This window comes from Larimichthys crocea, chromosome XII (assembly GCF_000972845.2).
Source record: "Larimichthys crocea isolate SSNF chromosome XII, L_crocea_2.0, whole genome shotgun sequence".
NCBI lineage: Eukaryota > Metazoa > Chordata > Actinopteri > Sciaenidae > Larimichthys > Larimichthys crocea.
The window spans coordinates 21,453,547-21,479,717 of record NC_040022.1 but is presented as its reverse complement, the minus strand read 5'-3'; the positions used below and the strand labels follow the sequence as shown (position 1 = coordinate 21,479,717).

The 26,171-nt window shown below is 37.5% G+C and overlaps 5 protein-coding genes and 1 long non-coding RNA gene across 7 annotated transcripts in view; 5 read left to right on the top strand and 1 right to left on the bottom strand.

Annotated features, from left to right (window-relative positions):
- The first annotated feature begins 2,081 nt into the window (after window positions 1–2,081).
- Window positions 2,082–5,602, top strand: LOC104934328 (cell death-inducing p53-target protein 1 homolog). Its single transcript, XM_010749965.3, has 4 exons — window positions 2,082–2,286; window positions 3,906–4,134; window positions 5,006–5,150; window positions 5,302–5,602. The coding sequence occupies exons 2-4, from the start codon at window positions 3,921–3,923 to the stop codon at window positions 5,405–5,407; spliced, it is 465 nt and encodes a 154-aa protein (XP_010748267.3). The 5' UTR covers window positions 2,082–2,286; window positions 3,906–3,920; the 3' UTR covers window positions 5,408–5,602.
- A 2,964-nt stretch (window positions 5,603–8,566) lies between these two features.
- LOC104924492 (GDP-L-fucose synthase) overlaps window positions 8,567–26,171 on the top strand; it is a 54,565-nt gene continuing 36,960 nt past the window's right edge. Inside the window, exons 1-11 of the mRNA XM_027284781.1 lie at window positions 8,567–8,611; window positions 9,568–9,737; window positions 10,673–10,787; window positions 10,911–11,039; window positions 11,485–11,558; window positions 12,002–12,135; window positions 12,241–12,305; window positions 12,491–12,557; window positions 12,732–12,811; window positions 12,918–13,017; window positions 13,314–13,760. Of these exons, the coding sequence (XP_027140582.1) occupies window positions 9,586–9,737; window positions 10,673–10,787; window positions 10,911–11,039; window positions 11,485–11,558; window positions 12,002–12,135; window positions 12,241–12,305; window positions 12,491–12,557; window positions 12,732–12,811; window positions 12,918–13,017; window positions 13,314–13,369 (972 nt within the window). The 5' untranslated portion in view covers window positions 8,567–8,611; window positions 9,568–9,585 and the 3' untranslated portion in view covers window positions 13,370–13,760. The remainder of the gene's footprint in view (window positions 8,612–9,567; window positions 9,738–10,672; window positions 10,788–10,910; window positions 11,040–11,484; window positions 11,559–12,001; window positions 12,136–12,240; window positions 12,306–12,490; window positions 12,558–12,731; window positions 12,812–12,917; window positions 13,018–13,313; window positions 13,761–26,171) is intronic.
- On the bottom strand, window positions 13,462–14,505 carry LOC113747006 (uncharacterized). The gene is made up of 2 exons (XR_003463281.1): window positions 14,365–14,505; window positions 13,462–14,235 (listed from the first exon to the last, which is right to left on the bottom strand). It is a non-coding gene; the product is annotated as an uncharacterized LOC113747006 (long non-coding RNA).
- On the top strand, window positions 14,668–16,858 carry LOC104939780 (interferon-induced protein 44). Its single transcript, XM_019269745.2, has 5 exons — window positions 14,668–15,208; window positions 15,856–16,008; window positions 16,198–16,369; window positions 16,456–16,556; window positions 16,697–16,858. Exons 1-5 carry the CDS (start codon window positions 15,158–15,160, stop codon window positions 16,856–16,858), a joined length of 639 nt encoding a protein of 212 aa, XP_019125290.2. The 5' UTR covers window positions 14,668–15,157.
- Window positions 17,799–20,825, top strand: LOC109140980 (interferon-induced protein 44). The gene is made up of 9 exons (XM_019269744.2): window positions 17,799–17,842; window positions 18,044–18,057; window positions 18,535–18,585; window positions 18,731–18,764; window positions 18,885–19,083; window positions 19,833–19,982; window positions 20,122–20,293; window positions 20,381–20,481; window positions 20,622–20,825. The coding sequence occupies exons 3-9, from the start codon at window positions 18,537–18,539 to the stop codon at window positions 20,781–20,783; spliced, it is 867 nt and encodes a 288-aa protein (XP_019125289.1). The 5' UTR covers window positions 17,799–17,842; window positions 18,044–18,057; window positions 18,535–18,536; the 3' UTR covers window positions 20,784–20,825.
- Window positions 21,504–25,589, top strand: LOC104939779 (interferon-induced protein 44). 2 transcript variants are annotated; one of them, XM_027284782.1, is made up of 9 exons: window positions 21,504–21,596; window positions 21,806–21,819; window positions 22,317–22,370; window positions 22,483–22,516; window positions 23,431–23,629; window positions 24,263–24,415; window positions 24,582–24,753; window positions 24,840–24,940; window positions 25,084–25,589. In XM_027284782.1, the coding sequence occupies exons 3-9, from the start codon at window positions 22,319–22,321 to the stop codon at window positions 25,243–25,245; spliced, it is 873 nt and encodes a 290-aa protein (XP_027140583.1). In that variant the 5' UTR covers window positions 21,504–21,596; window positions 21,806–21,819; window positions 22,317–22,318; the 3' UTR covers window positions 25,246–25,589. The 2 variants fall into 2 exon arrangements, with proteins under 2 accessions (XP_027140583.1, XP_027140584.1); XM_027284783.1 differs by having other exon boundaries at window positions 21,544–21,819.

The following is a 26,171-nucleotide window of genomic DNA, read 5'->3' as shown; positions in this document are numbered from 1 at the left end:
CATGCCTACAGCTGCCAGTTGATCCATGATAGCTTATGCTGGAAGGGGACATAGGCGAATGCAATCCATTTAATTCCTCCACTCCTCCCCCGTCCACTTTCCCTCTGCTCTCCCAGTGGCCTCCGTGTGAGATAGGCTGTTACATAACACTAAGGAATGACGGGAAATGTACGAAGGGAAGTGGAACCACTGATTAAACACACCCAGGTCTGAGAACAATGGAGTAATGCACACTCAAATACAACTTAAGCAGTTAATCAAGAGTTAAAAAAAAAAAAAGAAAGCAGAAAAAACATCTGCATCATCAACACTTCACTTCAATGATCCAGATGAAAATATGTCTGCATGTCTGGATTCTTTGCTAAAGATGGCATACGCCTCTGTATGTGTGTTCTGGTGTTTCTCTTGCTGAAGTGTCCTTAAACTGACCCCACCTACTTTTCCTACGAAGGCAGGAGAGAAAACCACATGGCAAGGTGCAATGTAGATTCCCCATTGGCAATGTTCTTGTGACAGTCCTGTGACCGCCAGAAGGCCTTTATGTGTCAAAGTCATGTGTTAAGAGGTGGATATGCATGATGGTACAGATGTTGAGAAATATTTAGTATTGTGAAAGAGTAGGCTATACTTCCTTGAAACAGACCAGAAAGCAAGGAGAGAGAGGATCCAATCCTGGAAATCATAACAGAGAGATAATGAGTTCCAGGAATTTCCTGTGCTGGTCGAACAGAATCAGATAATCACATATTGTTCTCAACTGCAAAAAAATAATAATTATTATTCAATTGTTGTTTATCTGAATGTTTCTTTATTTCAAAATTCTGGACTTCCTTTTTCCCTCTACTTCAGCTTAATAGGAGTTTCTTTACATGTGTCATACTGTTTCCAGGACAACGCAGTGGAAAGTGAAGTGATTCCATGAACCGTATAATAATGGGCAACTGTGTACTTTTACATTATTTTGTAATTTGCGGAACAAGCAATGCGACTTCTGCAATGAAACACTGCAACATCATGGCCCTGGATTATAGGCTACTGCATGAAACTGGAAACTCCACTCCAACCTTCTCTCTCTCTATCGCTATCTCCCTCCCTTCATCACCATCACAACCACCAGCTGTAAACACACATCTCTAAATGTCTTCCCCTGGAGTTTCTGTGCTCTCTCGCCCAGCAGGTTCTCATGGATAATGGCTGCTGCTGTGATCCTGCACGACTGCATTGTTTCTGTTCCATGGCTTGTCTCCCCGGTAATATACCCCCCCACAAGAAGCAGAGACAATACTATTAATGCATCATTCAGTTCAATTCAATTCAATTTTATTTATATAGTGTCATATCATAACAGAAGTTATCTCATGACACTTTTCATTCAGTGCAGGTCTGGAGTAGACCGTACGCTTTATAATATTATTTACAGAGACCCAACAGTTCCACCATGAGCCAGCACTTGGCAAACTTCCTATTAACAGGGAGAAACCTTGAGCAGACCCAAGCTCATTGGTACTCAGTCATCCACCACAACCGTTAAAGACAGAGAGGGGGCGACTCGTGAGTGTGAAATGTAGAGGAATCTCCTCCATCAGCCTCCACAACAAGAATGAGTTCAGTTGTGGTTTTATTTTTTTTTTCTTGAACGCTTGGAGGGAAGTTTCCCTCTCCACATGCATCTCGTTAAATGACTCATACAGAGAAAATGCTGGCCGACAGAAGGAAAAAACAAGCTGTTACAATGATAGGCTGGTTTAACAGAAAAGGAGAGTACAAACTGATATTTTGTTCTGTTTGTCTGAAGTAACCATTTGCTCCCTAGACCTTATGTGGTGTTCATTAATATTAAAGAGTGTTTGATGAATGATATATGATATATATGTTTGGTCAAAAAAAAATCTAAACACATCTCTCCCTCTCTTTTGAGTTCTGTATTTGTGAATCGTATTACCTTGTTAATTATTATTTGAACACATACTGTAATAGTATTCTGTTTACTTTACTTCGCACAAAAAAAACACACACACACCCAGTTACATAAAAAATGGGAGGAGATACTGGGGGAGGGGACACCAGCTCTCCAGTCTTTTCGCACTAAAGGAAGCACAGAACAATCTTTTTCTGTGCAATCTTTTTTAGAAGTTGTTTTTCTTTTGTGTGCAGTACTGTTCGTCATCATCTTTCTTCCGTCAGTGCTCTTTGGTTTTATTGTGTTGCTTTCATTCTCACTCAGGATCAGGCAGCTCCAGGAAAGAGGGTGCTTAACTCTCTCTTTTTTTGGATGGAAAATCACAAGTAGGTACATCTTATCATACCCGTTTGTAGTTATACAGTTATAGGCTGCTGTTGTCATCATGTTAAAGTTTTCCATGTGCGGTGTGAATGTTGATATATATATATATATATATATATATTAATATATATATATATATTATATATATATTATATATATATATATATATATAATTATATATATTATATATATATAGTAAATAATTATTGTGTTATAAGCCTTATCCAGCCATGCTGTCCAGACAAAACAGGGCGAGGCACAAGAACAATTCTCTGTAAGTGCCTCATCAGTGTAAGAGGCTCATGTTTCTCTAATTGATTTAGGACTGATTTATGATGAGGCACAGGAACTGACTGGGGCTATTCACTATGAGCAACAGACTGGCCAGCATAAATTGTGACACAACATTCTTCTATATTATATAAATACAGCACTAATCTACTGATGCCGATTTAATGCATGTAAAAACTCGACGTATCTTCAGTCGCATCACTAAAAGATGATCTGGATGGCAATTGGGCCATACATAAGTTAAACCAAAGAGCATTTACTCCACGCCTCTCACACTAAACAAATGACTATTACCGTAAAGTCCTGCTCACTGCATCCGGCTTCTGGATAAAGAGCTACTGTGGTAATACAGCTTGACATTTTATTTAAAGTTACACTCACTTTTCCCCCGGTGGTGATAGTAAGTACACTTCAGTGCATTTCAGTGTTTCAGTGGCAAATAAATTGTAAATTGTATTTACTGTGTTTTATGAGACTACTAATAACAGTAAACATAAGTTACAATTAGCATCTTTCCAACCTACAACAGACAACAAATGTTTAGGAGTTAACGACACACAACCTTAACAGAGCTCAATAATTCATTCTGACACCTAATTTTTATTTATTTTTTTGTCAGTATTATTCTCTAACAATGTTTGTCAGGTGCTACTGTTACTGTTTCTAGAGTCCATTCTGCCTACACCAATTTCCCCCTGGGATTATTAAAGTATTTCTGATTCTGATTCTGATTCTGATCTACATTTGATAAGATTTATTTTCCTCTCAGGTAATGAAACCTATGAAACTATGCATCAACAAGCATGCATTTTCACTAGCATTTCTGCATAGCTTTTCACTATGTAACAAAATAGCAGAAGCGTTCACTGGCTGCCTGTATGTGTTATGGAAATACTGAATGGCATTTAAGTGAATGCACTGTGAGATAAAGACACTTTGGCTTATCCTTATCAGAGTTGTGGGGGAGTGGAAGCCTATCCCAGCGAACAGTTCATTTACCATTTACAACACAAGACTTAGTAGCCTGCTAATATTACTTACTAGTCCAACAGCAAGAAGAACAGCTTTGTGTCTGTCTTTCAGTCTTTTATTTCATGAAACCTGAAAACCTCCTCTTCCAAACCACCTGTGGTACAAACACTTACACTCCCCCTGCTCTGACAGTCTAGGCAGCCTGGCTATCACACTGAGCTATCATTAGCTTACAGCAGCTATAGGTGTAATTGCAAGTCAGTGTCGCTCCAAATCATTTTAAATCTGTGATTTAAGGGTAGAAAAGTTACACATTGTTGCTAAAAAATGATTAATACATTTTTTCCCTCATATTTAGTAACGATTTCTGAAGATGGATAAAGGATACCCACCACAGGAATCAGCTCCACCTTACCCTGGGCCACCTATGAACTATGGGGGTGCAGCATCTCAGCCAGGGATGTACCCTCCTCAGCCGGGGATGTACCCTCAGCCAGGGATGTACCCTCAGCCAGGGATGAACCCTCAGCCGGGGATGAACCCTCAGCCAGGGATGAACCCTCAGCCAGGGATGTACCCTCAGCAAGGTATCTCCCCTGCAGCACCTCCACCTGTTGGATACCATGGAGGCGATGCCTCTGACACGAGACAATGCTGTTTCATGGAAAGCACAATAGAGATACATGCATCATTGTGACATTTCTCAGACCATACATTTACACAGCACACACACATTTGTGAACAGATGTTAATGTGATTCTGATCCAGTTCTGTTCTGCCTCTGCAGTGTCAAAAAGTCAGTGGGTGAGGTCTTTGGTCTCTTACCAATGGGATGTAAAAGAATAGCCCATTTGTAGCCTCTGCGTATAACAAAAAGCTATTGTTCACTGGTCTAATGGTATACAGACACATTTTGAGTTTTGTTTGTTACAGGATATCTATCTAAGGTGTATTAGAAAATACACATCACACAGATACAGCTCATGTGAATTCTAGGCTTCTCACAAAATCCATACTTTTGGATGCATTGGCATCTTAAATTTCAGGACATCATCAATAGAAAGACAGAAACAGAGGACTATCTCCTTAAGAAAAATAATTTGTGGTACGACTGCATCCTCTGCTGGTCTTGATGAGTCAGTGAATTGATATCCTCAAATCTGATAATGGCAGCACAAATTAGAGTCTATTAAGTCTATTAAAACAGAGATGTCTGGCCACAAATCTAGCTGGCCACAACAGTTACACATATTTCTTAAACGATGTGTAAAAAATGTGTGAAAAATTGCCAATGTTACAACGTACTACTGTTGGTGTCTCATCTATATTTGTATCACATTAGTTACTGGTAAATACTAACAAGGATTAAACAAGGATCTGTAATTATCAGTTAAGCTTGTACAAGTGAATATGGAGACAAATCCTTTGTTTTTTGTATTGTACATTTCATATTCTCAGTGACTCACGTGGTGGTAACACCTGCACTACATGACGTCCCAGGACAAACTGTGTGTCCCCATTGCCAGCAGTCAGTGATCACCAAGACAGAGCACACACCAGGCCTGATGACTTGGGCAATCTGTGGTGGTCTTGCCATCTTCGGGTAAAAACAATCTTTTAAGCAGAAATTTGTTGCGCTTTGTAGCTTCTACATGAAAAAAAAAAGTTCTTATAGAAGATCTCGCAACTACAGAGGAAAAAGTACAATAAGAACCATAATTATAAGTTAGAATTCACTTTGTTTCCTCCTACAGGTGTTTTCTTTGCTGCTGCATCCCATTCTGCGTTGATTCCTGTCAAGATGTGGAGCATCGCTGTCCATCCTGCCGCAAAGTCATCTACATATACAAGAGACTATGAAACTATCATGTCTGTGCTTGGTGGAGAAGAACTTAATGCTTATCTGTAACCTATTAATAGCCTTATTTGCTCAATACATTGTTTTGATAAGGATCAAATTATACAAACTGCACTTATTCCAATATATAAATATATATATATATGTAAACAAACACGCCAATAAAAAAGCAACCTTTTTTCAGTTGCCTCACATTTTCTTCTTGTCTTTTTTCAGTGTCATTTTTATTGCTTGACTGAGTTTATGTTTCTCTGGAATGAGCCTTATTTATCTACAGAGGGAGCGGGTCGTTTTTCATGGAGTCCACCATTTTGAACCATTTTGTTTCTACAGCAGCCCAGAAGGGACAAACCGAACACTGGCTTTACATAGGTATTGCGGCTTTCCAAATTCTTTAAAGTCGCTAGAGAGGCTGAGGTTAGGTCCTGTATGTTTGGTATAACGCGCTGATGTTCAGAGAAGTACGATGAGTCCAGGTACGTTTCAAAGTATTGAATAAGATGAGATAATGTGATTTACCGTACACTGTTGGCATGTATTACAATGCATTCAAGCTAAACGAAAAGCAGTCAACAAAAAATTACGGCTACCTAACCTGCCTCTCTCCTCCCCTAGTGCAGGTGATTCAGCCCCTAATATAACCTATGTCGATCATCTGCTGGCACCCATGTGACCCAAACCACACACATCACCGTGGCAACCAGACCAAATAAATCAAACCAAGAATACTGAAAAACAAAACAATATATGGCTCCTACAATAGGATTTTAGTGAAACTGGCTAGTCTGTCGTGCCAGAACCAGAGCTAGGCAAATGGGCAATGTAATTTGACCCAGTAACCCTATGCAATGGCATAGCCGAAAAGACTCAAAAGGACATTGACGGAAAAACTAAGAAAACAAAAAGAGATAGAGACTGAGCAAAAAGCCAAGCCAAAAAAAAAGCCAAAAGCCAAGAGAAAATCTGGGACTAACTATGAGTTGTTGGTGAGAGCTTCATGAAATAAAGACAGACATAAAGCTGGTTTTCTTGCAGTTGTACTAGTAAGTAATATTAGCTGGCTGCTACAGTATGTCTTGTATTGTTGCACTTGCCTGATGTTTGGCTGTTAGCAACGTTGTGGACTCTAACCCTAACAGATCTGATGCACCTAAATCATGTCATTCTTGCAAATAAGTGTATTTCTAAAAAAACGTTCCTTTCAGAAGTTCTGCTTTTTGTGGCGTTACAGTTGTTAGTAAAAAGCTAATAGGTGAGCAAGCCATGTTTCTCTATTCAGGTTCCCTTAGCCGAGTAAAATTAAACCATTGTAGATATTTGTGCCTGTCAGGCACATAATTTGACTGTCTGCAGGACAGTTTACAGTTCACAGCAGAGAAAAACAGTGAGTGCATGGGAGGACATCAAACTGGTCCTGAAAGAATCCTTCAAACTCTGATATATTTTTTAAAGGGGCCATGTGAAGTTTTCATGTAAATAAACAATCATTGTGTGCATTCTTGATGTTTACAAAAGAAAATGAAAGCATTTCCTTCATTCAGGTTGGATCCTGCATTGTTAACATCGGTGTTAAGTAGTGCAGTAAGCAGTGCAGCATTACTGGTGAACTACTGCCACCTATAGATCAGCTGAATAGTATGAAACCACTGGCAGGAAAGCATTGTGTGATTCAAGACAAACAGAACAGGGACAGGGACCCATTCACCAGGTTCTATGAGAGCAAGTACCTCAAGCAAGAGGTACGTTTCTACTGGTGATTATTAAGCATAATTAGATTTGTATTACCAATCCAATGAAATACTTTTACTTTAAAGCTACGGTTGACAATTTTTTTTGCTGAGCATTCCAATAAAATGCATCTTTCTTGTGAAGGCGTACCATTCAGAAATCAACATATATATTGGCATTAATGTGCTGATACTGAACAGCCAAATCAGATTATACATACAATAAATATATTGTGCCTGCATGTTGTCCACCAGAGGTCAGCATGTATGTCTGTGGCCGCATGTGGTGTGAAATGTCTCCAAGGTTGATTCTCCATCTTTAAACAGATCCTTGGGAATTCATAAGCTGCAGGAAAAAACAACAACAAAAAAAACAGTCGTTAATAGGAAGGTAAAAGGGTTAAAAAAAAATTGCGATGTTGGTCGACTTGTAACTACTGAAAAGCAGTTGAACTCTCAGTTATAGGATGCAAAAATAAAACCAGTGAACTCAAAAAGCCACTATCAATAACTAGCAGAACTAGAGCAAGACCACAACCTTGTGCTATAATAGTGTTTGATATCTCCACAGGTTCAACTGGACCCGTGGGTGGCCAAGAACTGCTGAACTTCTGGGTTGGGGCTGGGCAATCTGGAAGAACTTTCTAGATGTTTTTTAAAATCTAACATCTGTTAGAGTAAGGATGCATTCGAACAAGCTGAATGTGATTCTGTCTGAATGCACCCAGTTGGATAACAAGATGTTTGAGTTAAATTTGTGACATACCCGACCTTTCCTTGAGCTAACACAGAGACGGAAACAACTACGAGTGGAAACTTTGCTAGTGTCCTAAAATGTCTGCTCCTGAAAGTGAAAAGTATCAGACAATGGAGGAACATACCATGGGGGTGAATGATGTGTTTTTTCTTCAACGATTTTAACTATTATGCAATATGGTATATGATTTATTGTGTTTAATACCACAGGTGTTTGAGACACTGTGGCACTGTTGTCATCTTTCTGTTTTACAGTTCAGAACTTACAAAATCCAGAAAGGAAGACCACGAACATTTTACCCTTTCACCTCCACTGACATCATGGGCATTGAGAAAGATACTAACTGAGGAGCTTGTGTGGAAGACATCAAACTGACCATGAGTGGACACACAAAAGATGGTTACAATTTAAGTACAATTACTAAGTTCATCTTTTAATTCTGTTATGACCCGGCTCCGTTTTCGGAGAGCAGTAACATAAGATAAGGATAGGAAATGAAGTGGGAAGTAACAACTGGTTCAGGTTCAGTTATAACTCGCAGTACTGAATGTCACCCAACAGCTCTATCAAGAAATTCTGCAATTAATTGTGTAGCAGTTACCATGTGCAATGTGGGCATCACGCCAGTTACAACCACACCCTCCTAAATATTCTTCATAACTATTCGCACGCATCATACCAAACAGACATTCACAGAGACAGCTACTACTGGAGACTTTCAGGTATAGTAATCATGTCTTTATGATTCAATAGTTTAGCAGGGTCAAATTGTTATTAACTGTTTCAATTTGTCCACAAGTAAGTGTGTTTTAGTCACATCATTTGTCATAGTGGTAAAAAAATGACCTAGTAAAAAGCTTAATTTCTCATTTTAAATCATTACTGGAGGTTAATCATCAACACCTTTTCTGACAGGCACAAATTTTATTTTCATGATTTGAACAGCGAAAAGTGTTAGTGTAACTGTGTTAGTTTGAAAGCAGCAGATTTAATAATGTTTGGACTGGCTAAAGTATGGGGTGCCGTTTGTAAAGTGGCTCACGCTGAAAATAACAGCAACATTTTGTCACATTTAGCTTCAAACAGTGTTTAAAAAACTGGTGTGAATTTTTGAGAGTCACTTTTTTTTGTGCATATTTACAACAATATTGGTCAACTTAGAGATATTTTAAATATTTAAATCCAAATGTTAAATGTTACACCTAATTGTTAAATGTTAAATCTAAATCTAAATGTTAGATCTAAATGTTAAATCTAAATCTAAGTCTAAATCTAAAAGGCTAAAATACAGTGTTTTCTTGTTTTTGCAATATTTTCCTTATAATGATACTTGACTTGACGTATGAATTTCAATACTTTACCATGAAACGAAATCTTGATTACAATCTTTAATTACAAATGTCTACACACTGGGAACTAGGGACAGGCTGAAATAAACACACACAGAAATTTGTTAGACAGGAACTGTTAAAACAGTTACACCCAACACATAGGTAAGGAAACCACTGACTTATGGCAATATGACAACTAATTTGTGTAATCATTTGGTTCAGCAGGCTTAATTAGAGTGTAAGAATGCATTTATGTTAATTAGATTAGTGTAGTAATAGTAATGCAATCAGGAAATATTGATTTGACTCTTAAAATGTCTTTTTTGTGCAATTTTCACTCTGACCAGCCAGCACAGATATAGAAGATGTCAGAAATCAAAGTTGGGCCGATGCGTGTCCTTGTGACTGGTGGATCTGGACTGGTGGGTAAAGCCATTGAGCATGTGGTGCAGCAGGAAGGTGGGAAACTGGATGGAGAGGAATGGATCTTCCTCTCTTCTAAGGAAGCTGATCTTGTGTAAGTAGCTTTAATTGCATTCCTCTACCTAAGTGTGCCTGCAAACAAATTTGTCTATAAAAAGAAAAGAACACCAGAATTAGATAGTTGAATTTCATTTTTTTTTAAATCAATAACAATGCAAATATTGATTAAATAGCACTTGCTGTATGACTTATGTGTCCTCTTGCTTTGCATCTTCTTATATTATATTATGGCTATATAGGGTGTTTTTTTGTCCTTCTATGCTTTATATCTGCTGGAGAAAGTGGCATTAAATAGTTGTAACTATTATGGTAAAGACAAACCAATACGGACAACACCTCTCACCCCCTACGTGACACTTTGGGGTCTCTGAGCAGCTCCTTCAGCAGCAGACTGTTACACCCACGGTGTAAGAAGGAGAACAGGTTTGGCAGGTCCTTCATCCCTGCTGCTGTGAGACTTTACAACACCTGCACCTGATCATGTTGTAGTCTCCTGTTCATGTCCCATTCCTATTTTTGTTTTTTTTCCCGTTTATGTTCTACCTTAGTACTTGTTTTGTAAATCTGCACATTCTACTTTAGTATTTTTTCAAAATATGTACACTTCTGTTTCCCTCCTTGATTCTATTTTTCGCTGCTGTTAACAAGTGAATTTCCCCATTGTGGGATAAATAAAGTATTATCTAATCTAATCTAATCTACATTCAATATATTGTAAAAAAGGAAAAAAGAATCTGAGCATGTATGTCCTTATTCACCTTGTTAATGTACTCATATAGAGGATATACGTTATTGGCTTTTTTACATTTAAAATGGCCAAAATTATTCCGTTATTGGCAGGTATTACATTATTGGACGTTACTACATTATTGGTTGCTACACATCTTAAGATTACAAGGTATCTTTTCAAACCTGTATAACTTATATTTTTCCAATCTCTGTCCAAATGTGGTGTTAAAACACAAACAGAGATATTGGGCAGACCAGGGCGGTGTTCGAGAAGTATCATCCCACTCATGTCATCCACCTAGCTGCAAAAGTTGGAGGAATCTATCAACACATGAAGGAGAACCTGCAGTTCTTGGTGAGAAAATGTTGCCTAAAAGTACATTAATGAGCTTAAGCCTACAAGGTGGTGTATATCAGAAATGTGTATATTATCTTTTAACTGCAATGCCCAAACACTGACAGTCTCACACCTTCACAGAGGGACAACATCAAAATCAATGACAATGTACTAGATACAGCCCACAAGATGGGTGTCACCAAGGTTGTGTCTTGCCTGTCCAGTTGTATCTTCCCTGACAAAACCAGTTACCCCATTGATGAGACCATGGTAAGTTTTTTTTTCTTATGTCTGGTGATGTCCTGTATGTTTAGCAACACCCTCCCTACTGTTTCAAGCTTTATTTCAGTCATCTATGAAAATATATGAAAATTTTATGAAAATGTAGCATAGTGTCTACATTGTGTGATATTAGGAACATTAGGAACAACCCACTAAACCTGCAGCCACTGCAACCCAATCCTGAGTAAGCAGAGGAAATGGATGGAGTGGATGGATGGTTATTGTAAATAAAAAAAAAACAATGAAGGTGGAAGAAAATGATCTGTTAGTGACCGGCTCAGATTTCTAAGACAGTCAATGCAATACCATTTTTCAGTTCTTGTTGCTCTCTGTGACACCAAACCCTGGCACTAACTATTAGGGTACAATGTTGCTACAGAGTCTTGAAATGAAGTATAAAGAGCACTGATTTAACTTATCTTTATTCTCATAGATACACAATGGACCACCTCATGACTCCAACTTTGGATACTCGTATGCTAAAAGGATGATTGATGTTCAGAACAGGTAAGCAGCTGTGCATGGCAAACAAGGGTCACATTCACGTAAGACATAGTTCCTAATCTGCCATTTGTAGCTTTTATTTAAACTGTGGCTGCACCTTTATGTCAGCCTATACTCCCCTGCTTTGTGACTTTCAAAAGAAGCCTTACTTCAAAAACACACTTTGAATTTGGACAGAAGGTTCAGTGAGAAAACATAAATACCCTTTAACTTACATCTTAAATGTGTACTTAAATGCCAAACTTCAGTAAAATTACATGGACAAATTAAAAGCACATGCTTAACCACACATTACAGTAGCTATATTCACAGTGAAATTTGAAGCAACAGTTTTTAAAAGCCCTCTTCTTGGATCACTTTTGACTTTAGTGTCCAGACTGCCTGCAGAAAAATATTTTAAAATCATGTCTGATCATCGATCTGTATGTGTGTTTCTGTGTTGACAGGGCATACTTCCAGCAGTATGGTCATCGCTACACAGCAGTCATCCCGACCAATGTCTTTGGTCCCTATGACAACTTCAACATAGAGAAGGGGCATGTGCTGTCAGCACTCATTAACAAGACGTACAAAGCCAAAAGTGATTAACACACTAACACCCACAGACTATGAATAATACATCGAAACACAGACAATGAAGAGGTAATCTTTATTGTCTGTCTATTTTCACCTGTGTCTTTCATAGACGATGGAACACCTCTGAACGTATGTGGCTCTGGAGCTCCTAGAAGACAGTTCATCTATTCTCTGGTATGGTATGGATGTACTGTATATGCATTATATTGTAATAAATATAATAGATTGCCCTTAGATTTTTGTGGATGGTTATGGCTCAAATATTGTATATCTCTGACTCTATTAAGATTAAATAAGTATGTAAGACAATATTCTTACATGTCAACTAAGAAAGTCTCATAATTTGTGTTTATTCTCAGGACTTGGGCCGTCTAATCATTTGGGTCCTGAGAAAATATGAAGAAACTGACCCCATTATCCTTTCTGGTGAGAACAGTGGTGTGCTTACCTTTGACACACATCATTATGCATTTCTGGGAATCTTTGTGATTGTGTGAAATACTAAACAAAACAGGAAAGGCTATTGCTTCAGTACATTAGACGTGTGGTACACAGTCACGATATGTGCATGTAATTCATTCATTGTTGGTTTCTTTTCAGTGAGTGAAGAGGATGAAGTCTCTATCAAAGAGGCTGTAGACATGATAACAAAGGCTCTGGACTTTAAAGGCGAAGTCCATGTATCCATTCAATGTTCCCAAACAACAATATGCTGTATGTAGTCTGTTCAACTCAGCCCACAGTTAAATAATTAAAATCTGGTCTTCCCTTGACCACTAACATCAGTTTGACACCAGCCTCTCTGATGGCCAGATGAAGAAGACAGCCAGCAATGCCAAGCTCAGACACTACCTCCCTGACTTCACCTTTACGCCGCTTGAAGAAGGTCAGAGTTCACTGTATTTCAATCAAAATATTTACTTCATGGTAGAAAAATCGTCTATAAGATACTTCTATGTTATCAAACAGTGCTGTGTACGTGATATCAGTGAGGCAGCGCAGCAAATCCTTAATCTGAGTAACATAAACACACGTTCTACTTATGACAATATATGCAACATGTGCCCAGAAAGGATCGGCTTTTTTGAATATCCAAGACTCGTACAACATACAAATGAGAGATTTGCATGCCCTCTTCGCCTGCTGAAGGTGACTTGTTTCTGTTTTTTTTAATTCTCCTAGCCATAAAAATGACCTGCGACTGGTTTGTGACCAACAATGACATTGCCCGATCTTGAAGTGATCAAACACTGAGCTGAAATTCACACTATGCTTTAGTTCTGGTGTCAAGCAAGTTGGTGTCACATCGCAATATTTATTCAGTGCCACATTAACCGATCATAGACATATTCTTCAGTACATTGAAGCCTTCTTTTAATCTCTGGAATTTCACATCAGGGTTATCACTTACACCTTTCTTATCTAATGTAATGATTTATGAATAATGTAATTCTATCCCAATAAAACTGAATGATTTAGAATGAGATTGAGAAATAAATGATTTTCTATACTTTTATCTAATGCTATTAACATTGCACTATTCCACACACTAGTGTCTCCATAATAAATTCACATTTAAACCACTTCTTGTGGGTGTTGTCTTTTATATGAAATGGGGAAATGGGGAAGGTTCTCAGCTCACTCATTAACACTGTTCCTGTTATTTACAGAGATATTTCAGACTATGAAAAACAAATTCAAGATACATAACAAAATACTTTTTGATAAATGCCTCCCATGAAGTGGCTTTTAATCCTTGACACTGTGGCATGTCACAACATTAAACACAAAACCTCTCCTTCAGGGGTAAAATGCAGTTTTCATTTTCAGCCTCTCCTTCTCTTCTCAATCCTCTTCACCGCCCACCCAGCCACCCGTTGCATCCCTCCCTTCCATCGGTTATTCAGTGAGGTAGAAGTGCATTTTGTCATTGACATTTTTGCGCTCTGGGTTTAGGCGCTTCAGGATCTGTGCCAGCACATTGACAGTCTGCTCACTGCTTAAACCTGTGCGCTTGGTCTGGAACTTCTTCAGCAGGTCTTTGGTGGTCATCGGTTTACGGATCAGGTACCGCCGGACTGCTTCCTCTGTTAGTTGCACATCACTGTGGAGTAGAAGAATAGAAATTATTTTTACCCCGTTCACAAACAACCATTTTGTTTTTAGGCTTAAATTAACTTGAATTGTGATGTAATTTATGATAACTTAATACTGCTTAAAAAGCACCAGCTACCTTGAGCTAGGAGATTTGCCTGATGGGGGTTGTTATGACCAGATATCGGGGTATGAAAGAAGTAACATAAAACCAGATTTTAAGGTTAATAAACAAAAGGTATTTTATTAAAAGAAAGTTTGAATCGTTTTAACAAAAGGAGGTGAGGCAAAAAGGAACTAAGGGCGAGCGAGTGCTGCTTAAAAGAACAAACAAATATAACAAAAAGAGAACTCTAACCAGAGCCTATAATATTCTAAGGTGAAAAGGTAAGTCTAACACTAAATAACAAAATACACATCAAAACAGCACCCCTGAACTAATGAGACCAACAGAAATATACTCTCGTGTAATCAGTGCAACTATAATTAAACTAATCCCTGCCCAGTCCCAATAATTCAATACACAAACCTCCACAGTTCTCAAATACGAACAAAACGAGTATCATCAGACGAGGCGAGCTCACAGTACACAATACAAAACAAGCCGCCACGATGCTTGGGCGGCTGCAGTTTAAATGCCCGCGCCAGGGCAATTGTGCCCAGCGGATTGGTCGGCCAGGAGAGGATGCAGGGGAATGTCATGCCAATCCCAGCCCTCTTGGCTTCCAGGCTCCGGTGTCATCGGGACCATACCTTCTCAGCTGAGACCCAATATTTCACTGGCAACCGCACACCTGGACTTACATAGGGGAAACACTACACACAAGAGACCTGCTGGGGCGAAGCGGCGGCGGCCGTAACAGGGGTTGAGGCGTACTCTTCCCAGAAGGAACAGGGCAAAGACGAGGCAGATCAGATTTGCTGCCAATGACATGGGTCGAGCTGCAGCGGATGCAATCTCTCAGGAGAGCTTCACCAAAAAGGTAACACTTGGTTTTAACCAAGGTCATGTATTTTCATTTCAGTCTTTGTTTAACAGCTCACTTTGTATTTTAATTGATGTTTTTTATGTGCAATGATCACTGCAGTGCTGAGCAACTATGATGAAACTAGTGAGAAATAGGCTTTACAGTCACTTTAATACATGGCACTTATTATTAAGTCAGGTTCAGACTCAAAATGCAGGACTTGGACAGGGAATTATTTAAGATTAAGTGTATCTTTGATGAAAGAGTGATGGCTGGGGTTGGAGATTTAAGAATATAAGAACAATTGTGTGGGTAGTTGTAAGAGGTAGATGAGAGTGTCTGACTCTCTGACAGAAAACAAACAGGAGCCAGGGAAGACAAGGATTATTAATGATGAAAACATGAAGCTGCAAAATCACACAGAGCTAAAGTATTGTGTTTGCCAAGGTTTTGCTATCACTAGAATTGAAGCAAGACTCAAGTGATTACACAGCAGGTTGATGACATAAAGAGAGGCAGGTGAGCAGACAGGGAGGCATGATGCGCTCACAGACAAAAATAAAGACAAAAATCACAGGAGGGAAGAGAAAAACACAAAGTTACACTAGAAAAAAACTAAAACTACTGTATTGCCATAATAACTGCACCTTTTTGTTTTACAGTTCAGAGCTTACAAAATCCACAAAGAAAGACCAGGGACATTTTACCCTTTTGCCTTCCCTGACATCATGGGCATTGAAAAGGATACTAACAAAGGAGCTCGTGTGGAAGACATCAAACTGGCCATGAGTGGACACATACAAGATGGTTACAATGTACAGTTATTAAATTGATTCAGATTTGTTGATTTCAGTAATACAATCCAGCTCTGTGATCCGTTACGTATAAACAAATCTACTCACGTAAAAATACACACAATATTTACATACAGTAAAAAAAAATTACTATTCTATTCACATGACAAAAACATAAATTAAATTGATTCCTTTTTTTTCTCTTTTCAGTTCAATCCGGTCTCTAAAATTTCTGAGGATGATCACAAATACAACAAAATCCCAACTCTGAATGACCAAGTTCACGTTCTGGTTTGTGTCGTCTCTGCCACCACATCAAATATACTGAGTGCTGAAACTGTGACAAAGATGAGGCAGGTCAGACTGGCAGCCAGGGACATGGGTAAGAGTTAGAGTTAATTAAAATGTTGAATCAATAACCTGACAAATATGATCTTGACTGACTTAGATTCTGCTTTGTGTTGGCAGGGATTCCACAACTGGCTATTCTCACCAAAATTGATGAAGCTTGTCCAGAAGTCAGCGCAGACATAAAGAACGTCTACAGGAGCAAGTACCTGAAGGAAAAGGTCATTTTATATTGATGATTTTATTAGTCTTTCGAGTTGCCATTCAAGTTAGAGTATCATGTTGATTTACATTTTAATGTTCAAACACAAACATCTCCTTTGATCAACACTTTTTCATTTCTACAATTGTTCAAATTTAGATGGAGGACTTGAATATGGCACTGGGCATCCCACTGAACTGCATCTTTCCTGTGAAGAGCTACCACTCTGAGATCGACACGGATGATGACATTGATACTCTGATACTGAGTGCACTGAGACAGATTATTCACTTTGGAGAAGACTTTGTCAACAATCTGTAGACTTATATACAGGAAAGGAAGTTTTTACTTAATTACACCATGACAAAAAAATACAAAAAAGAAATGGACATGGTAAAGAACACTATACAAATGTCACTATTTGATTCATTTTCAAGTATGTAATGTGTATAATATCTAGTATATGTTATCTTACTGTAATAAGCTGTATTGCTCTCTCTCTGGTCATTTCTGTTGTAGTTTTACACCAATCATAAATTTGGTGATTACCAGGTCATAAGACATCTAAATTTCTGCATTAAACTGGACTAAATGTGGTAGAAAACTTTCATTATATTCTGATTACTGCACATATAGTATACCTTCTAACATTTTCTATTTCAATGTTTGGACCTGTTACATATTGAACCATTATACTACAGTACTGCTGTTTAGGTAAAAACACAATATAATAATAATTTAATATAATAATAATAATAATAATAATAATAAAATTAGTTTCCCATAATTTAATTCGATTTTTAATACAACAAAATATTGTAGGGGCAGGTTCATGACACCAAGCATCAAAAGCTTCATCCCTATCATTGTTGTATAATGGACACCAGCCTATTGTCTGCTAATTGCCATAATATATATAAATAAGACATGGAGGTGAATTAGTTTACAAAGGAAAACAAGGAAAGAAAATAATTACTAAACTATATTAAATAGAGGAAATAAAATGTATATATAATAATAATTCCAATAATTGGAAATAGTGAGGAGTGTTTTATTAATATTTGGATTGGGTTATGCATATACAGTACTAAATTGTTCTCCATGAACATATTCACCAGAGTTCAGAATTTATCTGGCATTTACATGTGTGACACACCCGACTGCACCTTTAGCTCTCACCTGGATTGGAAATTCTTTGAAATCACGTGACACAAGAAACTGAAACTATGGTATTATAAAAACAGGTATGCAGCCTCAATACACATCAGTGCTGAAACACCAAACAGACAACAGCTACACTCTCAGGTATAGTAACCACGTCTTTGCAATTTAATGGCTTAGCAGGGTCAAATCATGTAATCAAATGCCTTAAGTTGTCCACAAGTAATTGTGTTTAAGTCTATAGTCACATAAATTGTCAAAATGATAAAAAGGAACTAGGCATAAACGGCTTCATTTCTCAATTCAAGAATCAAGGTTGATTCTCATCATTGCTTCTTTCCACAGGCACAACTGTTGAGGTGAGATTTTTTTTCTATCTTTATGGGTTGAACAGAGGAAACTATTTAGTGGATAGTTGACAGTGTTGTTGACTGAGTTGTGTACATACTACACACAGCAGGTATTAAAGTGTGTATTAAAGATACACATCACTGCCAGCCATCTACATATACAAGTGAAAATGAAACTTGTTGTTGAATGAGTTGTATATGTATTGTGCCCTTATCTTGTGCACATGAAATGCTCAAATTAGATTAGGCTCACAGAAACACTTTTTTCACTTTTTAAAACTTATTTTTACAGACTTGCTTTTATGTAATGTGATCATAGTATTCTTTTTATTTTGTTTTATTTATTCACTTATTTAATTTATTGCTTGCATGGTCTTTATTGCATTTGAATTTTGTATTAATATATATTTTCATTTTTCTTAATGACATATTTTATATGAAAAAAAAAGTTTCTTGTTGACAAGTTACCTTAAAATCTTATTGTAGCTATGTTTGGAGGATGGTTCAAACCCAAACCCCGCCCACCCTCTCCTGAGCGTAAGATACTCATTACATTAACATTTAAACATTAACATTCATCTTTTAAACTTGTATAAATAAAATAAATACTGTATTTTTGTGTATGTATGTACATATATGTATATGGCATATATATTACATCAACATGCACTTCACTTGTCAGCTTTTACTGAAGAATGGAGGAAGATACCATGGGGGTGAGTGTTGTGTTGTGTGATGTGTTAAGTCTTTGGAGACTGCTATTTAATGTTTTTTCTTCGACTAATTATTTTTAAAACTATTTTAAACAAGTAACACGTTGCCTCTTTATTTAACAGTAACAAAGGCAGAGACCTGCAGTTTGTGAGGGATTATCAGCCTCATAATGACGAGCTCAAACAGCAAAGAATTCTGCTTTATGGACCAACTGGTTCTGGAAAGTCCAGTTTCATCAACACTGTGGACAGTGTTTTACAAGGCAGAGTGACTGGTCGAGCTTCGGCAGATGCAATCTTTCTGGAAAGCTTCACCAAAAAGGTATGAATCACTTTGAGTGTGTTTTGGTCATGTATTTTATGTACTGTAAAACAGCTGTGTATTTTAATTAGTTTTTTTGATACTGAAACTAGAGAAATAAGCTTTACAGTCACTGCTTAATATATGGCAAGTCTGGTATAGACTTAAAATACAGGTCTTGGGGTAGGGAATGACAAGAATTAGTTATGATGAAAACATGAAGCTGCAAAATCACACAGAGCTAACGTATTAGAAATGTTTGGCCAAAGTAAAGATATCACCGACGTTGAAACAAGAACACATGTTGAACACATGACATAACTAGAAAATTTCTACAGAAATTTTGACTGTGCCTGACTCTGGTCGGGCCCATACATTATTATTGACACTGCAGTAGCACAGAGACAATGTTTAGTCAAAGGCAGGCTTGAGGTTGCCAAGCAACCAGGGTTAGCTGCAGTGAGTGAGTGACTCCTGAGAGACACAAAATCTCAAAATGAACCCTCTCGAACTAGTGGGACTAGCCTGGGATACATAAGAATAATTAGTATGGGGAATAGTAAGTAGTGTGCCACACTCAATAAAAGGCAGGTGAGTAGACTGGCAGGGATGATGCACTCATGAGAGTAAAGAGGGGATGTCCATGCCTAAACTAACATGCTTACAGACAAAAATAAACTCACAGGAGGGAAGAGAAAAACACAAAGTGACACTAGAAAACAACTAAAACCACTGTATTGCCATAATAACTGCACCTTTTTGTTTTACAGTTCAGAACTTACAAAATCCAGAAAGGAGGCCCAGGGGAATTTTACCCTTTTACCTTCACTGACATCATGGGCATTGAGGATACTAACAAAGGAGCTTGTGTGGAAGACATCAAACTGGCCATGAGGGGACACATAAAAGATGGTTACAATGTACAATTAATAAATTAATTCAGATTTGTAGATTTGTGATCTGTTATGTATACACAAATGTATTCACGTAAAAATACATTGAGTAAGAAACTATTCACATCCCAGAATTAATTATTGAAACTGATTCCTTGTTTTTCAGTTCAATCCGGCCTCTAAAATTTCTGAGGATGATCACAACTACAACAAAACCCCAACTCTGAATGACCAAGTTCACGTTCTGGTTTGCGTCGTCTCTGCCACCACATCAAATATACTGAGTGCTGAAACTGTGACAAAGATGAGGCAGGTCAGAATTGCTGCCAATGACATGGGTAAGAGTTAGAGTTAGTTCAAATTGTTGAATCAATAACTTGACAAATATGATCTTGACTGACTTGGATTCTGCTTTGTGTTGGCAGGGATTCCACAACTGGCTATTCTCACCAAAATTGATGAAGCTTGTCCAGAAGTCAACGCAGACATAAAGAACGTCTACAGGAGCAAGTACCTGAAGGAAAAGGTCATTTTATATTGATGATTTTATGAGTTTTTCGAGTTGCCATTCAAGTTAGAGTATCATGTTGATTTACATTTTAATGTTCAAACACAAACATCTCCTTTGATCAACACTTTTTCATTTCTACAATTGTTCAAATTTAGATGGTGGACTTGAATGTGGCACTCGGTATTCCACTGAACTGCATCTTTCCTGTGAAGAACTACCACTCTGAGATCGACACGGATGATGACATTGATACTCTGATAGTGAGCGCACTGAGACAGATTATTCACTTTGGAGAAGACTTTGTCAACAATCTGTAGACTTATATACAGGAGAGGCAAATTTGGGGCGTGGTAAAAAAAGAGAAGACAGTATCACTATTTGATTTTCATTTTCAAGTATGCAATGCATATAATAGCTAATATAAGTTATCTTACTGTGCAACCTGTTCTGTATTTTTAATTCAGGTGGTACCCTCTGGTGTTGTAGTCTCCCCGTTATCATGAATCTGGTGACTATAGGGTCGCCAGACACTTAAATGTCTATGTTTCAACTTGGCTCAATGTGGCTGAAAGGTACTTCTGGTTACATATACTATACCTCTAACAGCATGTTCTGTTGCAATGTTTGGACCTTTTGCAGTATTTGGAACTGTTACATATTGTTACTGTTACATATTTTGTTAAAATTTCAATAAAAACCAAACAAAAATAATACAAATTTGTTATTAATTTACCTTTATTTATTTCCTTGTTGTCCAGAAGACTTCTTTAAGGCAGTCCTTTGGAAGTGATTCAGACAGATCTTCTCCTTCACATTTCTATATTTTTCAAAGAATATTATATGACAGTAAGAGAGTAACAGTTTTCAAGAAGACCAACAAACTACACTAAGACAGAAGAAGCCTAAAAAAAAAGAAGCAACATTGTCTGTAGAGGTCAGGTGGGCAGTGTGGTGCCATCATACTGCAACAGGTACAAACGCCACCCCATATATACTGTCAGGCAATTCTTTGAAATCACATGACACAAAAGAAACTGAAAGTATTATAGTAATTATGAAAAAAAGATATGTGGCCTCAATACATATCCGTGTTGAGAACACCAGTCAGATACCAACAGCTACAGTCTCAGGTATAGTCTTTTGCGATTCAGTAGTGTAAGAAAGTCAAATTGTGTAATCAGCTGCTTTCATTTGTTGACAAGTAACTGCGTTTAAGTTACATAGTGACATTATTTGTCAAAGTGATAAAAAATAACTTGTAGTAGAGTATAAAAAGCATAATTTCTCAATTTAAGAATCATTACTTGATATTAATCATCAACAACTTCTTTCTGCACAGGCACAACTGTTGAGGTGAGGTTTTATCTTTATGGTTTTTAAGGAGCAAACTTTTTAGGGTGATGCTGTAGCTAACAGTGTTGTTGACCGTTGTTAAAGCCATCACTGCCAGCCTTTCACAAGGTGTGTCGAACAGCAGACAATACAAGGAAGTCTTTTCTGTACATATGTAGAGCGAGCACTGCTGCCTGTTCTGCCACAAAGTCATCTACATATACAAGTCAAAGTTATTAAGTTATTAAATTGTCTTGTTGTTGACTGAGTTGTATGTGTATTGTGCACTTGTGCACATGAAATAAATAAAATTAGATTGGGCTCACAGAATCAGTGACCTTTTTCACTAAAACCAATTTTTGTAGACTTAATGTCATCATTTTATTCTTTTTATTTTGTTTTATTTATTAATGTATTTATTTTATTTCCTTGATGCCCTTTGTCTTTTGTTTTTGTATTGATATAAATTTTCATTTTTTAAATTCTATATTTATATATTTATATGAAAAATTTTGTAGCTATGCAACGAAGATTGCGAAGCTTGTTCATATCTCAACCCCGACCACCCCAGAGTAAGATACACTAAATATAAAATTAACACTGTTTAAACTCATTTAAATAAAAAATACTGTATTTTTTATATGAGGCATATATGTTACATTAACATGCACTTTTACTTGCCAGATTTAACTGAAGAATGGAGGAAGATACCATGGGGGTGAGTGATATGTTAAGCCATTGGCGACTCTGCTATTTAGTGGTCTTTCTTCAATAAACTAGTTTTAAAACCAAAATTACATGGCTGCAAACCCCTTTTTAGACTGATATATGTATATTATTGAGTGTGCCTGCAAGACTTTTTTACTATTCCCCATACTTTTAGAATCTCAGCGTACTACTCCTCCCACAGTTTTGGTCGCACATACACAAAAAAAAGTATCAAAACGACCGGCTCGGCTGAGAATGGTGTGCCATGACTTTTCTAAGTGTTTTGCCAAAAATCGCCAAAAAACACGCCAAAATTTACAATGGGTGTGTATTGGTAGAATGTTCGAGAGCTAGAGTGGGTGAGAGCATCACTAGAGTGGAGAGGGAGAGAAACATTTGTCAAAAAAATACATTAGCAAACAGCTCTCGTGGCTAATGTCACTCTACAGAAATAAAATATACAGTACATAGAAACGTAGGAAAATTTGTTGGCTACGCATCTTTTAACTTTAGCTACTGAAATCGTCATTCACGTGGTCGACAAGATGAGGACACTCACGGTCAATTTGGCTCTTTGATACATCTTATGGTTTGGCATTAGTGGTCACTAGTTCGAGGGGGTTCATTTTGAGATTTTCTGTGTCTCTCAGCAGTTGCTCGCACACAGACAGAGCACAGCTGCAGTTAACTGGTCTGCAGCTGTCCCTGGTTGCTTGGCAACTCCCAAGCCTGCCTTTGACTAACTTTACTGAAGACTCTGTGCTACTCCAGTGTTAATAATAATGTAGCTCCGACCAGAGTCAGGCACACTCAAAATTTCTTCAGAAATGTTCTAGGTTCTAGTTTGCTGTCAGTCTCAAAATTGATTAAAACAAGAACACTTACTATTAACACTATTAAACACTTTACCTCTTTATTTAACAGTAACAAAGACAGAGACCTGCTGTTTGTGAGCGGTTATCAGCCTCATAATGACGAGCTCAATCAGCAAAGAATTCTGCTTTATGGACCAACTGGTTCTGGAAAGTCCAGTTTCATCAACTCTGTGGACAGTGTTTTACAAGGCAGAGTGACTGTTCGAGCTGCAGCGGATGCAATCTCTCAGGAGAGCTTCACCAAAAAGGTATGAATCATTTTGAGTGTGGTTTAACCGATGTCATGCATTTTGTGCTCATAAAACTTAGTTTAACACTCTTTAACACTCTCATTGTTTACTGACCAATGATCATTGCAGAGCTGAGAAACTAGTCTTGATGAAACTAGTGATAAAGAAGCTTTAGAGTCACATTTCATTATATGACACTAGGTTTGTCGCAAAATGCAGCACTTGCGACAGGGAACAAAGATAAAGTCTTTATTGGAAGAAGGAGTGGCCGTCTCTCTCTGGTAGAAGACAAAAAGAAGGAAGGGAAGACTAGGTTAGTTGCGAAAGTATCAGAAATGTTTGGCCGATGTAAAGCTATCACTTAGGTTGGAACAAGAATCGGCAAGAAGATGAAGACCCAGAGTAGATATACTGCAGGTTGATGAGAGGCAGGTGAGTAGACTGGGAGGGATGATGAGCTCATTATCACTACGCGTGTAGCTGTTGCTGAGTTGGGAGACAGGAAAGTAAAGAAGTGAAGTCCATGCTGAAACTAACATGTTAAATGTTCAAAATAAACTCACAGGAGGGAAGAGAAAAACACTAAAGCAACGTCACAGCTGGAACAGCACTACTGTATTGTCATAATAACTGCACCTTTTTGTTTTACAGTTCAGAACTTACAAAATCCAGAAAGGAGGACCAGGGACATTTTACCCTTTTGCCTTCACTGACATCATGGGCATTGAGAAGGATACTAACAAAGGAGCTCGTGTTGAAGACATCAAACTGGCCATGAGTGGACACATAAAAGATGGTTACAATGTAAATTATTACATTTCTTAAGATTTGTTGATTTCAGTAACATAATCCAGCTTTGTGATCTATTACGTATAAGCAAATCTACTCAGGTAAACACACTCTATTTACACAGCATAAAAATCTATTAACATGCCCAAATTATAAATTAAATTGATTTCTTGTTTTTCAGTTCAATCCAGTCTCTAAAATTTCTGAGGATGATCACAAATACAACAAAATCCCAACTCTAAATGACCATGTTCACGTTCTGGTTTGTGTCGTCTCTGCCACCACATCAAATATACTGAGTGCTGAATCTGTAGCAAAGATGAGGGAGGTCAGACTGGCAGCCAGGGACATGGGTAAGGGTTAGAGTTAATTAAAATGTTGAATCAATAACCTGACAAATATGATCTTGACTGACTTGGATTCTGCTTTGTGTTGGCAGGGATTCCACAATTGGCTATTCTCACCAAAATTGATGAAGCTTGTCCAGAAGTCAACGCAGACATAAAGAACGTCTACAGGAGCAAGTACCTGAAGAAAAGGGTAATATTATATTGATGATTTTATGAGTTTTTCGAGTTGCCATTCAAGTTAGAGTATCATGTAGATTTACATTTTAATATTCAAACACAAACATCTCCTTTGATCAACACTTTGTTGTCATTCCTTCAATTGTTCAAATTTAGATGGAGGAATTGAATGTGGCACTCGGCATCCCACTGAACTGCATCTTTCCTGTGAAAAACTACCACTTTGAGATCGACACGGATGATGACATTGATACTCTGATACTGAGTGCACTGAGACAGATTATTTACTCTGGAGAAGACTTTGTCAACAATCTGTAGACGTATATACAGGACATGCAAATTTGAGGCGTGGTAAAAAAAAAGAAGACAGTATTATTATTTGTTTTTCATTTTCAAGTAATGCATATAATAAGTAATATAAGTTATCTTACTGTGCAACCTGTTTTGTGTTTTTAATTCATGTGGTACCCTCTGGTGTTGTAGTCTCCCTGTTATCATGAATCGGGTTATTATAAGGTTGTAGGACATTTAAATTTCTATGTTTAAACTTGGCTGAAAAGTACTTCTTGTTACATATACTATACCTCTAACAGCATTTTCCGTTGCAATGTTTGGACCTGTTACATATTTTTTTAAAACCTCAATAAAAAGAAACAAAAATACATTTTGTTATTAGTTTACCTTTATTTAATTCCTTGTTGTCCAGAAGACTTCTGTAAGGCAGTCCTTTGGAAGTGATTCAGGCAGATCTTCTCCTGCACATCTCTATATTTAAAAAAAAAAAAAAAGAAGATCAACAAACTACACTGAGACAGAAATAGCCCTTTACAGTGACAGATAGTAAACCATTGCAGGAGTAATTTCTTTTGTGTCCATCAGAGAGTGCAGTAGAGTGCAATGATGGTGGTTATCAATGAAAGGGACATTTATAATAATAAAAATATATCAGTGTCCACATGGCTCTTGGATGGTAAAATGAATTACTTATGAAATCAAAGTACTTTCACTACCCATATGTAAAAAAAAAAAAAAAAAAGTTTCATGCTCTCTGAATTTTTTTTCATTTCATGGCAGTAATTCTTTCGGGAAATCATTGAATTATTTCTTTCTTCTTCTTGTAAACATGCACTGAAATTATTCGGCGAGCACAATTCAGTGTGCAAATAAGCTCACGTTGTTACCGTGACGTGACGTCATCACGTGATCTGGTCAACAACTCAGCTGTTGTGATGGTGCCTTCATGT